This window comes from Staurois parvus, unplaced genomic scaffold, assembly GCF_062004578.1.
Source record: "Staurois parvus isolate SC_StPar_1 unplaced genomic scaffold, SC_StPar_1.0 ptg000177l, whole genome shotgun sequence".
Taxonomy (NCBI): domain Eukaryota; kingdom Metazoa; phylum Chordata; class Amphibia; order Anura; family Ranidae; genus Staurois; species Staurois parvus.
In genome coordinates, this window is record NW_028317973.1 from 6,697,990 (window position 1) to 6,713,662 (window position 15,673).

Sequence of the window (15,673 nt, forward strand, 5' to 3'; positions counted from 1 at the left end):
ATAGAAGAAGAGATCAGAGTGAACAGAAGAATGAACTCATCAGTTTGTTGCTTCTCCTTCACTGTCCAATCAGAAGGCTAGAAAAGAAGAAAGGACACTCCTGTATTCCTTACTGTAAGTGTGATGGAGATGTGTAAGTCAGGACTGGATGGACGAAAATACAAACTTGTTCGCAGATAGAACAGTTCCTGGATGAGTGTTCCATTTTTGAATTTCTGATTCTGTTGTAATATTTGTTCAGACAAAAAAAAATCATTGTAGTTGAAATAACAGGTTAGAACTACTATGCAATACTGTAGTGTATATCCAAAGGAAATCTGCAGTAGTGAGGTTTTCTAGGAGTTATTTGGACGCTGAGCAGAGGAAAGAGACCTGCCAATGTCACACTGCATGTCAATTGAGAGGCAGGAGGGGGCAGTCCGGTTGTTGTCGGGAATAAAGTAGCCTAGCAACGTTGTCCCAATAAGACGGAGACATGAATGCAAACACAAGTCTATAGAAGTGGCTGTGCAGGTCCTGGCAGACTTGAAGAACAAGCATCCTCATGGAGCTGTGAGCACGGCAAGGTAAGACATCTCATATATCAGTAGTGGTGTGTAGCCTGACACAGGCAATTAGGGGTTTAAGTCCTTTAATGAGTGCTAATCTGCTGGGACCATTTCAAAGTAAAACTTTCTTTTCCAAAACTTTTCGCAATTAAGTTTGATCCCATCTGTGGCGACGAGCTCATGTTCTTACATAAGAGGTCCTTATCACCTGTTGTGGTTAAAGTAGAACTCTTGTATCCAGTGAATACTACGTATGAGAAGAAGAACTAGAGGTCCTGCCAAGAAAACCTATGCTGGCCATACATGTAACTACAGATCTATGTGATATACGGATACATTTTACAGAGCAGCTGTGTCTTTCAGAAAGTGATTGCACTACATCAGGGGTCTCCAAACTTTCTAAAGAAAGGGCCAGTTTAGTGTTCTTTAGACTTTAGGGGGCTGTACTGTGCCCAGTGGGAGTAAACAATGCCCGTTCTTTGGTATTAGGTGGAGAAATAGTTGGTGTCCTTGGGAGGAATAGTGCCGTTTTTGTTGTCAGTGGAAGGAATTATGCCCTATTATTGGTATCAATGGAAGGAATAGTGCCCCGTTTTTGGTGTCAATGGCAGGAATTATGCCCCATCATTGGTATCAATGGAAGGAATAGTGCCCCATTGTTGGTGTCAATGGCAGGAATTATGCCCCATTTTTGGTATCAGTGGAAGGAATAGTTCCCCATTGTTGGTGTCAATGGCAGCAATTATTCCCCGTTATTGGTGTCAGTGGAAAGAATAGTGCTCCACTGTTGGCATCAATGGCAGGAATTATGCCCCGTTATTGGTGTCAGTGGAAGGAATAGTGCTCCATTGTTGGTGTCAATGGCAGGAATTATGCCCCGTTATTAGTGTCAGTGGAAAGAATAGTGCCCCATTGTTGGTGTCAATGGCAGGAATTATGCCCCGTTTTTGGTATCAGTGGAAGGAATAGTGCCCCATTGTTGGTGTCAATGGCAGCAATTATGCCCCTTTTATTGGTGTCAGTGGAAGAAATAGTACCCCGTTGTTGGTGCAATGGCAGGAATTATGCCCCATTATTAGTATCAGTGGAAGCAATAGTGCCCCATTGTTGGTGTCAATGGCAGGAATTATGCCCCGTTATTAGTGTCAGTTGAAGGAAGAGTGCTCCATTGTTGGTGTCAATGAAAGGAATTATGCTCCGTTATTAGTGTCAGTGGAAGGAATAGTGCCCCATTGTTGGTGTCAATGGCAGGAATTATGCCCCGTTATTGGTGTCAGTGGACGGAATAGTGCACCATTGTTGGTGTCAATGGCAGGAAATATGCCCGTTATTAGTGTCAGTGGAAGGTATAGTGCCCCATTGTTGGTGTCAATGGCAGGAATTATGCCCCATTATTGGTATCAGTGGCAGAAATAATGCCTCAAGGGTCAGATAAAGGCAAGGAAAGGGCCGCATCCGGCCGCAGGGCCATAGTTTGGAGACCACTGCTCTATATCAGCCTTGCTCAGCCTCTAAGACTGCATACACACTTGAGTGTTTTGTAGCTTGAAGCTTGAAAAAAGCTCAAACCTTAAAAAATCAATTGTTCTCTGTGGTGCCTGTTATTATTATTATTATACAGTATTTTTATAGCGCCAAAGGGTATGCTCAGTGCTGTACAGTAGCAGGGGGAACAGAACATGAGACAAGACAGTAACAATACAATACACGAGGGGTTCGAGGGCTCTGCTCTTTTGAACTTACGATCTAGGAGTTCACACCTGATCGCGTGAACAGGTACCATAGAGAACAATTGATTTTTTTCAATTTGAGCTTTTTTGGAGCTTCGAGCTTCAAGCTACAAAAAATTCAAGTGTGAATGCAGCCTAAATGGAGGAACTGATGAGATCATTCTCAGGCTATTCATCAATTCTTTGCTCAAGAAACCCCTGGGTACCTCAGGAGGAATTATAAGGTTCCACTAAACGTTGGTTGAGAAAGGCTGCTCTAAATGGACAATCCAATGAATTAATATCTTTGAAAAATATCCAATCACATTTGTAAAAGTTTAACTTTTTTCTGTGGTCTGTTGAACAATTGGAATATTGCAAACATACATTCGAAATCTATCAAATCTATAATTGATCTTTCATTTTTCATTATGTGTATGGGAGCCTTCCACCATATTTACTGTGTGATATTATTTTGAATTATGTTAGCCAGGTGGAAGGCTTGCTCTAGGTTTACATATCACATACTCATCAAGGTGTGTTGGGAACATGCACTCCAGACACATTGCACTGCAGTGACATTACTGGCACTGCCATTTGTTTGTGGTCTTACCTACTCATTGGATTCTAAATGTCAAGGGCTAGTGACAGCTCAATTGCTGAAGGAATAGGTCACTAAAACAAAGAGTTTGGAGGTAAGTTGACACGTGGTACTTCTTGGATGTTCTTTTTAATTTTTATATTTGACTAGAGTTCCACTTTAATGGTTATAAAGCATAGGTATGGGATTTTTTTTACCTATATGTAATAATAGAGTTGTATATGTACAGCATCATTCCCTAATCAATAGTTTTCAGACAGCATAAAGGAAGGAATATGTGGCTCCAATATAGTAAAATACTTTGACAGATTGAATTATCTATGCAAATTGTCACATAGATTCACATAAATCAAGCTGTTAATATAACAGACTCTTCTGGTATATATTTGTGATAGTTCCTAGCAGGGGCGGACTGACAACTCATGGGGCTCCCGGGCAATAGGGGATCATGGGGCCCCTGTGTCCTTGCCAAAACTCAAAAAATCCTATGAAAAAGGTACCAGGGGCATCTCATGGGGCCCCCTACTGACCCCAGACCCTCGGGCAGTGCCCAAGTTTCCAAATGGTCAGTCTGCCCCTGGTTCAGACTAGGTTTCCAAACATTCCCAAGCTCACCACTAGTGGTTATGATAGAAATATATAGCATGTCTGCTGTCACTGACTATTTTCTTTCCAAATGGTCAGTCCGCCCCTGGTTCCTAGATTGTAAGCTCCAAAAAGCAGGGCCCTCCTAACCCTCTTGTATTGAACTGTATTGTTGCTGTATTGTCTCCCATTATATTGTAAAGCGCTGAACAAACTGTTGGCTCTGTATAAATCCTGTATAATAATAATAATATTTGAATTATTATTGGAGAAAATAATGCCGTAACCTAATCAGCGTGACTACAGCTTTAGCAAAGAAGAGGTACAATACATCTCAAATATTTCTAATTTTTTTTTACTGACAATTATGCATTATTACACAATTGTTAAGCTATATGATAAACCCTATTTAGGTTTCATAAATTGTTCCCCTTCTATTCTCATATGCATTGCCCTATAACCACTATGTGCTCTGTGTTTGCACTTACTATGTCAAATGTATTTGCTTTCCTGACGTCTGTGTTTTCTTAACCCCATGACGGAAAATCCTACACAAATAAAACTTACAACTAGCAAACAGAAGTTCCCGAAGACAGTATAATCGTTTAACACCTTACAGGAATTAATGCATGTGTGTGCTGATAGATTGGGGAAAGCTTTTCACCGAGAATGCTTAACAGAGCTAAAGAAGTGTCATACTGAGATTTACCGTTATGTCAAAGGAGAAAATTTCACAGGTGATGCTGTCTGGGATTTAAAGAGTTCCCTGTCACATGCCTAAAGTGTCACTCCCCTTTTTAAACACATTTTATACTGTAAGACAAGGCATTATAATTATCAAGGAAAAAGTTTTTTGTTACGTGACTTTCTTTACTACAATACAGTTTCACTATGTATGCAGTGGGGTATTTAGGCTTCGTGCTGTCCTAGACAACACAAAAATCGTCTGCCCCCACGAACACCAACCAACCCCCCCCCACCCCCTCCTGCAGATAGAGCCTGACATTGACCAACAACACCCCTGCCCCCCACCTGGGAGAGCTTTCCATTACCCCCCCCCCCCTTCCCAGCAATAGAGAGAAAGACACTGATCTTCACAGCTCCGGACGTCCCCGGGAATGAGAGTTAGGGCTCATGTACACTGCAGCTGATAAACTCACATTTAGGAGCTTTTCAGCGTTTTTTTCAGCAGCCGCTGAACTCTCCCTAATGTTTTCCTATGGGTCCATGTACACATCTTTGTTTACAGTCGTTTACAGGCATTGGAATTTATAGTCTTTTTTGCATGCAGAAAACTTGCGTTCAGCAGTCGATTTTATCAGCGTTTCAAAGCAAAACGCGGCTAAACGCGGCAAATATCGTTTATATGTGTTTGCGTTTAAAATTCTTTTAACTCTTCCAGTTCCCGATGCTGTCTAGAGCCTTTTTTCATCATAAAAAATGCATGCAAAGCGTTTTCAAGGTACTCAGATGGACAAAACACTGAACACAGGATGTGCCTACCAAGCTTGTCACACATTGTAATGACCAAGTCACACCTCAGACCTCTCCCACCCTTGGAAACAAAAGATATTTTAATGACCATTCACACCTCAGATTCCTCATGAAGTTCCTCTGCTAGGTGGCCTTAATGACTCATGTCACCAGACACCTTTCCCACCCTTGGAAACAAAAGAAAAGTTAATGAACAACTCATACCTAAGCTACTGTCAACACATACTGCTGTCTCTGCTTCTACTCTCTGTATTTCTCTGAAACAGTCTGAAATAGTTAATAATTTACCACTTTTCAGTGCATTCTGGGCATTTGGGAGGTTCTCCTGTGCTTATCTTTAAAAAACGCTTCTAAACGCAAACGCACATAAATGCACATAAACACATGCAAACGCGGCTAAACAGACGTTTTTTAACCTACGTTTTCCAGCAGTCAGCTTTCATCATTCACAAGTGTCCTGTGTACATGGGGCCTTAGGCTCTACATGCACCATCAAGCAGCCTGCAGCCCTGTCTCGGATCCCACCTGGCTCCTATTGCACATGCGTCCCTTCTTTCATCCCTTTTTTGGGGGGGAGGTGCTGCCTCCCTGATAAATGCCGCCCTAGGCAAGTGCCTTGTTTGCCTTGTGGTAAATACACCCCTGTGCGTATGCCTGTTATCGGTTCCACGGTTTCCTGGTTAACCGTGCCCACTGGACAAAATAAGAGATACTTCAAAACATTGTACAAGAATAAAGTATCTGAGAAGACACACCAAAAATGCACACTACATCACGACAACTAACTTTATTTTGCTATAGTCAAATCCATTATTTAAAAAAAAAAGTTTTATATTTTTTTATAAGGCTTTTATTCTGTGGTCACATGACCGCTTAACCTCACTTCCCATCTTTCTTCCCCATTGCAGTGGCGCATCCCAATTCTTAGCAGCGGAGTTTCAACAGGAAGGCTCCTACTCAGATCTGCTGTCAATCAACAGAGCAGGGCTGGGCAGGCAGTGTGATGATAAAACAAAAAGGAATTGCGCGCTGCCAATGTGCTGAATAAAATGCTGGATAATGAGCTGCTGCAACCAGTGTTATGTGTGTTCTCATAAAAAAACTAATGAAATAAAAATGTGTCACGTTGCTATCAACAAACAATATTAGTAAAAACAAATCTAAAGACAAACTCAAATGTGACTAGAGTCCACACAAAAAAATGATGAAAAATAAATTCTTCAGAATTTCAAAAAGAGTAGAACATCTTACTACTGGTGACTGCACCCAGAATCCCAGTGCTGCAAGTCCTCAATGTACGTGAATCACCACAGTGAAAATAGAAGTCCAGGTGGACCCTCACCTTTTCACATGGACCTATATGTGGACACAGGTCAGAAAAGCATCTCCCCTATAAGTGGGGGTAGCACATAACGTGCTCCTCTGTGGGCAATCTTCCCCTTATGAATCACTGTTAAACCTTCCAATGGCACCTGATTTCAGTACAGCCGGCTCAGTGGGTAAAGCTTCTCACATGGACCTGTATGTGGACACAGGTCAGAAAAGCATCTCCCCTGTAAGTGGGGGTAACACATAACTTTCTCCTCTGTGGGCAATCTTCCCCTTATGAATCACTGTTAAACCTTCCAATGGCACCTGATTTCAGTACAGCCGACTCTGTGGGTAAAGCTTCTCACATGGACCTGTATGTGGACACAGGTCAGAAAAGCATCTCCCCTATAAGTGGGGGTAACACATAACTTTCTCCTCTGTGGGCAATCTTCCCCTTATGAACCACTGCTGAACCTTCCAATGGCACCTGATTTCAGTACAGTTGGCTCAGTGGGTAAAGCTTCTTACATGGACCTTTATGTGGATACAGGTCAGAAAAGCATCTCCCCTATAAGTGGGGGTAACACATAACTTTCTCCTCTGTGGGCAATCTTCCCCTTATGAACCACTGCTGAACCTTCCAATGGCACCTGATTTCAGTACAGTTGGCTCAGTGGGTAAAGCTTCTTACATGGACCTTTATGTGGATACAGGTCAGAAAAGCATCTCCCCTATAAGTGGGGGTAACACATAACTTTCTCCTCTGTGGGCAAACTTCCCCTACGACTCACCGCTGAACCTTCCAATGGCACCTGATTTCAGTACAGTCACCTCAGTGGGTAAAGCTTCTCACATGGACCTATATGTGGATACAGGTCAGAAAAACATCTCCCCTATAAGTGGGGGTAACACATAACTTTCTCCTCTGTGGGCAATCTTCCCCTTATGAATCACAGTTGAACTTTCCAATGGCACCTGATTTCAATACAGGCGGCTCAGTGGGTAAAGCTTTTAGATGTTCTTAGGAGAAGGTGCCATAACTGACTGCCGGTCTGATTCTGGGTGCAGTCACCAATAGAAAGATGATCCACTTTTTGAAATTCTGAAGAACTAGTTTTTCATCGTTTTTTGTGTGGACTCTAGTCACGTTTGAGTTTGTCTTTAGATTTGTTTTTACTAATATTGTTTGTTGATAGCAACGTGACACATTTTTATTTCATTTAGTGTGAGAGCAAAACTGACCACAGGTGTACAGGCATGCCATGTGTCAGCACAGCGTCCTGTATACCTAAGCAGCAAGCCCAGGGATGTTGGCATGGTTAGACTGAAAGTGGAAACAAGAAGAACTGGCTGGATCACCAGGTACTTCATAGCAAATGAATGAGATATGAAAAAAACTAGGGGCAAGCATTACAACAGGGGTGGGCAACTGTGGCCCTCCAGCAGAAACTACAAGTCCTACATGCCTCTGTCTCTGGGAGTAACTGTTAGTCCTCCCATCATGACCTTGCCTCTGGGAGTCCTGCTGGTAACTGTAATTCTTGCAATACCTCATGGGACATGTAGTTCTGCTACAGCTGAAGGGCCGCAGTTGCCCACTCCCGCATTACAAAAATCTTGTTAACACACAGATGTATACAGTATATTTAATATTAATTTTAAGGTTCAGGCTCCATGCGCACTAGCATTTTTTTAAGCTCTTAGAAGCTAAATATTGCTATCCTATGTGTCCATGCACACTATTTTAGACTAGTAGCGTTTTTCAAGCTTCACTGTTTAGGAGAAGAAAAAAAATAGTTTTTTATAGAGCTTTTGGGAGCGTTTTTCCTGCAGAAAAAAATGCTAAACTCTCCAAAGTACTCCTAAACCCTACTAAAACGCTCCTAACAGGTTTTTGTTAGCTTTTTATTTTTCTACATGTACTGTAAAAGCACTAATAAAATGCTAACGCTCCTAAACGCTAATAACACTCTACTACAAGCCGTCTCAAAAACGCTATTATCAGCGTTTTTCATGCAGCTTTTTTTTCTAGCATTTTCTGACCTCATAAAAAATGCTAGTGTGCATAGAGCATTACTTTAATGTTGAAGTTAACATACACTTTGAGGAAAAAAATATGCTATAGATACTAATACAATATTTTAATTAATGATCAATCTAAACCATGCAGTAAAGCCCTATTAACCTGTGCATATGTGTTATTAATTATGTGACATTCGTCATTAGCATTCAATGGCAGGCAGAAAACGCAAATCCATCAGGGTGACCCTCCGCTCCACCAGCAATAACCATTCAGGGGTATCTAAAAAGATGAGAAAGGATTTGTACATGTCACTTTTTGATTATTTCATAGGAAGGATCAAATGGCAATTATCCAATGAAAACCAAAAATCCATAGACAGTCATTGCTTGATCCAGTCAAATGTTGCCAGGCGTCCATGCTCATACTTCCTAATTGCACTGACAATAAAATATACAATTGATATTAATGTGGTTGTCAGCAGGGGCGGACTGACCATTTGGAAACTCGGGCACTGCCCGAGGGCCCAGGGTCAGTAGGGGGCCCCATGAGATGCCCCTGGTACCTTCTTCATAGGCATTTTTGAGTTTGGGCAAGGACACAGGGGCCCCATGATCCCCTATTGCCCAGGGGCCCCATGAGTTGTCAGACCGCCCCTGGTTGTCAGCATATCTGACTGTTCTCTGACTTTTATTGCCACCTTAATAGTGATTTGGGTCTTAATTTGTTAAGTAGGATGCAAAAAAAACTGAATAATGGTTGTTAATGCAATGGCAATATATGAAATGCAGACTTCTGTACTGTCCTACAGCTGGCAGTTAATTGTTAGATTGTGGAGGATGTCTTATGCAACTGGCAAACAGTTTGTTGCGTATTCTGCACCTGCAGAGTGAATGAGCAGCTTAATCCCTTAACAACAGTGGCTGCTCAGTGGGTGACCACAGCATTCACCTGTTAACTCATTGTAGGTGGAATCACTGGAACAAAGCTGCCAGAAACAAAGTACAGGCCCAAAAGAATAATCAACTGCCATAAGGTACCATGTCCTGACTATATCCCAACCCCAGCAGTAATAGGTACCTCACCAAGTTTCCCCCTCCCAAGCCCCCTGGGCAAATTCTCTGTATGTCATAGCATGCTCTTTAATTAGTTGATGCAAAACACCCATCCGATACTCAACAATAAGAGAAAGTATCTTTGGCACTCACTATGATTGGTAATTTCTAATTCTATTTATGGAATAACTGCCAAAACAGTTGCTACATCAGATCCTCAGCCAGGGGTGGACTGACAACTCGTGGGGCCCCCGGGAAATAGGGGATCATGGGGAATGTGCACAATGAAGTGTCCTAAGGATCAGATCATGGATCAGCAGGGAGGGGAGGCAAAAATGGCAGTGTTCAGCCATTTATAATGGCCAGGAGAAGGGAGATAGAAGACAATTGGAGACGATCATAAGTTGCAGTTGGAAGCAGGGGTGGACTGACAACTCATGGGGCCCCTGGGCAATAGGGGATCATGGGGCCCCTGTGTCCTTGCCCAAATTCAAAAAAGCCTACGAAAAAGGTACCAGGGGCATCTCATGGGGGCCCCTACTGACCCCGGGCCCTTGGGCAGTGCCCGAGTTTCCAAATGGTCATTCCGCCCCTGTCCTCAGCCCATTCAATCTGAGCATAAAACTATGCCAGATTTGGTCATACCAATAGGCATTTGATCAGTAGTGGACAGATTACTAGATATAGGGGGTCTCATGTGCCACCCTTGACATTACTAGGGACCATGTACACTGTTGCATTTTAATGCATACTTTCTGATGCTCTGAAATGCTGGTATTGTGGTTGTCCATATTAAAGATATTGGGGTTTGTTTACTAAGGGTAATTATACTGTGGACGTCAAGTGCTTTGCAAATGCAGTTGATTTATATCCAAGGGGAAGCTCTGAAATGAGGTGAAGCTCTGCTGATTTCTTTTATCCAATCATGTGCAAGCAAAAATGCAAAAAAAAAAAAAGCAAAAATTTTCCTTGCACATTCCGCTCAGATCTAGAGCAGCTGCACTTTCAGTGCGCTTTCAGTGCACTTCCAAAAGCACTTGCAGTGCACAGCCTATTTGCCTTTAGTAAATCAACCCCAATGTCTGTTTCCAACTCAGAACTGCAGTGCTGTGTGTTCTTTTTACAAAATATGACGTCTGAATTTTTTCAGCATTTTAGTGGGTTGGGAGCCCCATATAAGTTAGAAGCAATGTATCAAAATGCATATAACATGCATTTAAATACGTTGGCAACAGGTATTAACAAGGCTTGGTCAATGGCTGTCAGCTCTCTCCACTCAAATTTTGATGGTCAAATTTGCATTGAAAACTCTAGTCAAAGCACATAAAATTTATGTCAACACACAAAGGAAAGGTAGTTTGAAACATGACAACGCACCTTCCTAACACAGCATAAAACACACTTCTACACATACACATAGATCTAAATGGGCCCTTAGTGTATGTAATACTACAGAAAAACCTCAGCATCTAAAGAAAATAGTCAGTCACAGCAGATATGCTATATATTTCTATCATAACCACTAGTTGGGAATGTTTGGAAACCTAGTCCGAACCAAGGGTGGACTGACCATTTGGAAACTTGGGTACTGCCCGAGGGTCCGGGGTCAGTAGGGGGCCCCATGAGATGCCCCTGGTACCTTTTTCATAGGCTTTTTTGAGTTTTGGCAAGGTCACAGGGGCCCCATGCTCCTCTATTGCCCGGGGGCCCCATGAGTTGTCAATCCACCCCTGGTCTGAACCCACCTGAACAAGCCTGTTAGGAAACTATTACCTGTACTGGGCCAATCGTATGTGTGAAGGGTATTTCCCATCTTGCAGCTGCACATATACATTGGTCCAGTACAGTGACAGCTACCTTGCAGAATCGCTCAGGTGGGTTCAGACTAGGATCCAAACAGACACAAGCTCATCTCTAATTACCAACTCCTTGGTAAATAATGCCTCCGCATTTGTACTTCCTACAACCAATTTAAAAAGAACTGGCATCGTATTTGGCATTCCTCTGAGCAAGAGCCATTATAAAATGGGAACATGCGTAAAAAAGAGATCGGTAGTACAAAAAAAGTAAAAATGTATATCAAGACCATCTGGCAGAAGACATTCTAATGAATTCTTTCACTGGCACCTTGGCAGGGAAAACATTAGCTACTACCCAATGAAGCCCAAGGGCTGCACAGTATGTTCCCATAAAAAACAGTATGTCAGTCAGTCAGTGCCACCCATCAGTGCTGCCTATCAGTACCCATCAGTGCTGCCTATCAGTGCCATCATTGTTGCATATCAGTGCAGTATCATCAGTGCCGCCTATTAGTGCCACCTATCAGTGCCCATCAGTGCTGCCTATCCGTGCCACCTCATCAGTGCTGCCTATCAGTGCAGCCTCATCAACGCGCATCAGTGAAGAAGAAAAAGTACCTGTTTGCAAAATGTTATGATAGAAACAAAGGAAAGCTTTTTTTTTTTAAATGTTTTGCTCTTTTTTGTTTATAGCGCAAAATAAAACACCCAGCAGTGATTAAATACCATCAAAAGAAAGCTCTATTTGTGTGGAAAAAAATTATAAATTTTTCATATGGGTACAGTGTTGCATGACCGCACAATTGTCATTCAAAGTGCGACAGTGCTGAAAGCTGAAAATTGGCCTGGGCATGAATGGGGTATAAGTGCTCGGTAGGCAATTGGTTAAACTTACTGCACTTAGGTTGGCGCCCCCTTGTGTTTTCTTATATTTTCCAGTATGTTCCCATGACCACAGATTGGGAACCAGGACTTAGATCCTTGAATAGTTTACAGCAAGGGTTTCCAAACTGCGGCCCAAGGGCCAGATGTTGCTTGTCTTTATCTGGCCCTTGGGGCACTATTGTTTCCACTGATACGAGGCACTGTTTCTTCTGCTGACACCAACAATGGGGTACTATTCCTCTTACTGACAACAGAGATGGGGAACTAATTCTCCCTCTGACACCAAATATGGGGCACTATTTCTTCAACTGACACCAGTTATGGGGCACTATTTCTCCCACTGACACCAACAATGGAGTACTAATTCTCCCACTGACACCAATTACGGGGCATTATTCCGCCCACTGACTTCAACAATGGGGCACTTTTCCTCCCACCAATGCCAATGATGGGGCACCATTCCTCCCACTGACACAAATTATGTATTTTTTTACTTCCACTGAACACCAAGCCTATAGCATTGTTCACTCCCACTAATGCAAGGGCATTTTCTACTCCCACTGGCCACAGTCCAACCCCATTAAAGTTTTAAGGGCAGTAAACTTCCCTTTGTTTCGAAAGTTTAGAGACCCCTGGTTTCCAGTAATAGAAGTGTTTCATCAATAGCCAAATGCACAAGATTTAAACAAAAGTGTACGATAATGACATGCAATATTATTTAGTATGGTTTAGACCCCAGAGATTGCCTGTAACTTGTAGATCAGATACCTAGGAGGTCATATAATGATGTTACTGTGCACCATATTTATATTTGTTATACATTGCGTGCACAATTATTAGGCAAGTGAGTATTTAGACCAAATCATCATTTTTATACATATTGCCCAACTCCAAGCTGTATAAACTTGAACGCTTATTGGATCTCTAAGCATATCAGGTGATGTGTATTTGTGTAATGAGGGAGGGTGTGGCCTAAGGAGACAACACCCTATATCAAGGTGTGATTAATTATTAAGCAGCTTCTTTTCCTCAGGCAAAATGGGCCAAAAAAGAGATTTAACTGACTCAAAAGTAAAAAATTGTAAAACATCTTTTCAGAGGGATGCAGCACTCTTGAAATTGCTAAGATATCGGGGCATGATCACAGAAACATCAAACGTTTTGTTGTAAATAGTCAACAGGGTAGCACGAAATTGTTGAGAAAAAAAGATGCAAGTTAACCGCCAAAGATTTGAGAAGAATCAAACGTGAAGCTAGCAGCAACCCATTATCCTCCAGGGCTGTCATATTCCAGAACTGCAACCTACCTGGACTGCCTAGAAGTACAAGGAGTTCAGTGCTCAGAGACATGGCCAAGGTGAGGAAGGCTGAAACCTGACCACCACTGAACAAGACACAAAGTTGCAAGCTCAAGACTGGGCCAAGAAATATCCGAAGACAGATTTTTCAAAGGTTTTGTGGACTGATGAGATGACAGTGACTCTTGATGGACCAGATGGATGGGTCCTTGGCTAAATCAGTAACAGGCACAGAGCTTCACTTTAGCTCAGCTGCAAGCAAGGTGGAGGTGGGGTACTGGTATGGACTGGAATTATTAAAGATGAGCTTGGTGGACATTTTCGGGTTGAAGATGGACTCAAAATCAACACCCAAACCTACTGCCGGTTTTTAGAAGACACTTTCTTCAAGCAGTGGTACAGGAAAAAGTCTGCATCTTTCAAGAAGACCATGATATTTATGCAGGACATGTTCCATCACATGCATTGAAGTACTCCACTGCGTGGCTAACCAGTAAAGGCCTTAAAGATGACAGAATAATGACATGGCCTGCTTCTTCACCTGACCTAAACCCTATTGAGAACCTATGGGTCCTTCTTAAACAGGGGATTTACAGTGAAGGAAAACAGCACCTCTCTGAACAGTGTCTGGGTGGCTGTGGTTGCTGTGAAACGGAAAGTTGATTGTCGACAGATCAAAAAACTGACAGACTCCATGAATGGAAGGTTTATGAGTGTTATTAAAAAGAAGGGTGGCTATATTGGTCAATGTTTTTTTTTTAATGTCAGAAATGTTTATTTGAAAACTTTGAGTAGTTTGTTTATTATTCTCACTTTAGCAGATCAAAATAAACAAGTGAGATGGGAAAATGTTTGTTTTCCATTTAGTTGAATAATAATTCTGCACACTAATAGTTGCACAAAAATTGTGCACATATAGATATTCTCCTAAGAAAGCCAAAACCTCACTTTACATATACATATAATGATGCAGCACTATTGTAGAAAAATAAACAATCATGGGTGATTAAGTGTATAAAACTGATAAAATATAAAAAGGTCTAAAAATCAGACCTATCAGTGATCACACAGCAAGAGTGACCCTAATCCACATGGGGATATAATAAGTTGTGACCCCCAAGTACCCTGATGGGACACAAAAATAGCAAACACTCATGTGAATCCCTGCTGAGGGATCAAAACAACACACATTACATATAAAGTGATTTAAAAGTCCATAAATTGGTGTAGTGATCTTCCTGTTCATGCACGGTGTGGATGTCAAAACACCCTCAATGTGATCCCCAAAGGTATGGCTGCAATGGCCTCTCACCTCTATTTTATGACCCTGCGGGGCCACAAAGCAAAAAAACTCCTCTGGATCCTCAGAGTAACCACTTTATTAATCAGATGGTGCCAACAGGTAATCACTAATCACCATTCCACTGGACCGGTCTGCAGGCGGCTTAGCACTCTCAATGGTGTCATAAATCATATGCCCATAGAACAGAAAGAGAATATAATCTCCATAGTGTATTACTGTTTAATGGCATATAAAGGAAATAAGCCAGAAGTGCACTCACATAAATGTAGCTTGCATGAAGTAGAATCCAGCATATATCAAGGTAGAATCCAATGAGCACAGTATACAGCTTGTATCAAGGCAGAATCCAATGAGCACAGAATACAGCTTGTATCAAGGTAGAATCCAATGAGCACAGTATACAGCTTGTATCAAGGCAGAATCCAATGAGCACAGCATACAGCTTGTATCAAGGCAGAATCCAATGAGCACAGCATACAGCTTGTATCAAGGTAGAATCCAATATGCAAGGTGTATTGCATGAAGAAAAGGCGCTGATAGGTGTACAAAAATGGTGCCACGACGGAAGTGCGTCACACGTAAGTGCCGTCGATGTGTTGCATCACGTGTCCTCGTGACTTCATCAGGACTTTGTGATTGGTTGACCGCACTTCCTTATAAAGGCCGGGAGCCGCACCAATCAGGAGTATTGGGGGGCGCTCCAATGGCCATTTTCCTATAGCCCATTAACTGAGGACATTGTATTAATAATATGAGAGCAGGGAGCCGCACTAGTAAAAGCTATTTAAGCAGCGCTCCTGCAACACATACAAGAAAAAAACACAATAGGATGGCTATGTCCATAACCGTCTATAGCCATAGCCATCTATATGGATATATAAAATGGAACATATATCCCTGGCACACATGGCCCTTGATAGGAGCCATGTAAAAATATAAAACAAAAATATATAAATAAAAACAAAAACTGATTAACTCCTTTATTAAATTAAGATAAAAACCTCACTTTAACTTGCTTAAATATTCAGGTTTGATGTTTATTAACATTTTGGATTGATCGAGATA

At 41.9% G+C, this 15,673-nt stretch overlaps 1 protein-coding gene across 2 annotated transcripts in view; it reads left to right on the plus strand.

Annotated features, from left to right (window-relative positions):
* Positions 1-418: 418 nt before the first annotated feature.
* TBATA (thymus, brain and testes associated) overlaps positions 419-15,673 on the plus strand; it is a 40,271-nt gene continuing 25,016 nt past the window's right edge. Inside the window, exon 1 of one of the 2 annotated variants that reach the window (XM_089677128.1) lies at positions 419-566. In XM_089677128.1, the coding sequence (XP_089533254.1) occupies positions 480-566 (87 nt within the window). In that variant the 5' untranslated portion in view covers positions 419-479. The remainder of the gene's footprint in view (positions 567-15,673) is intronic. The other variant, XM_089677127.1, reaches the window with a different exon arrangement.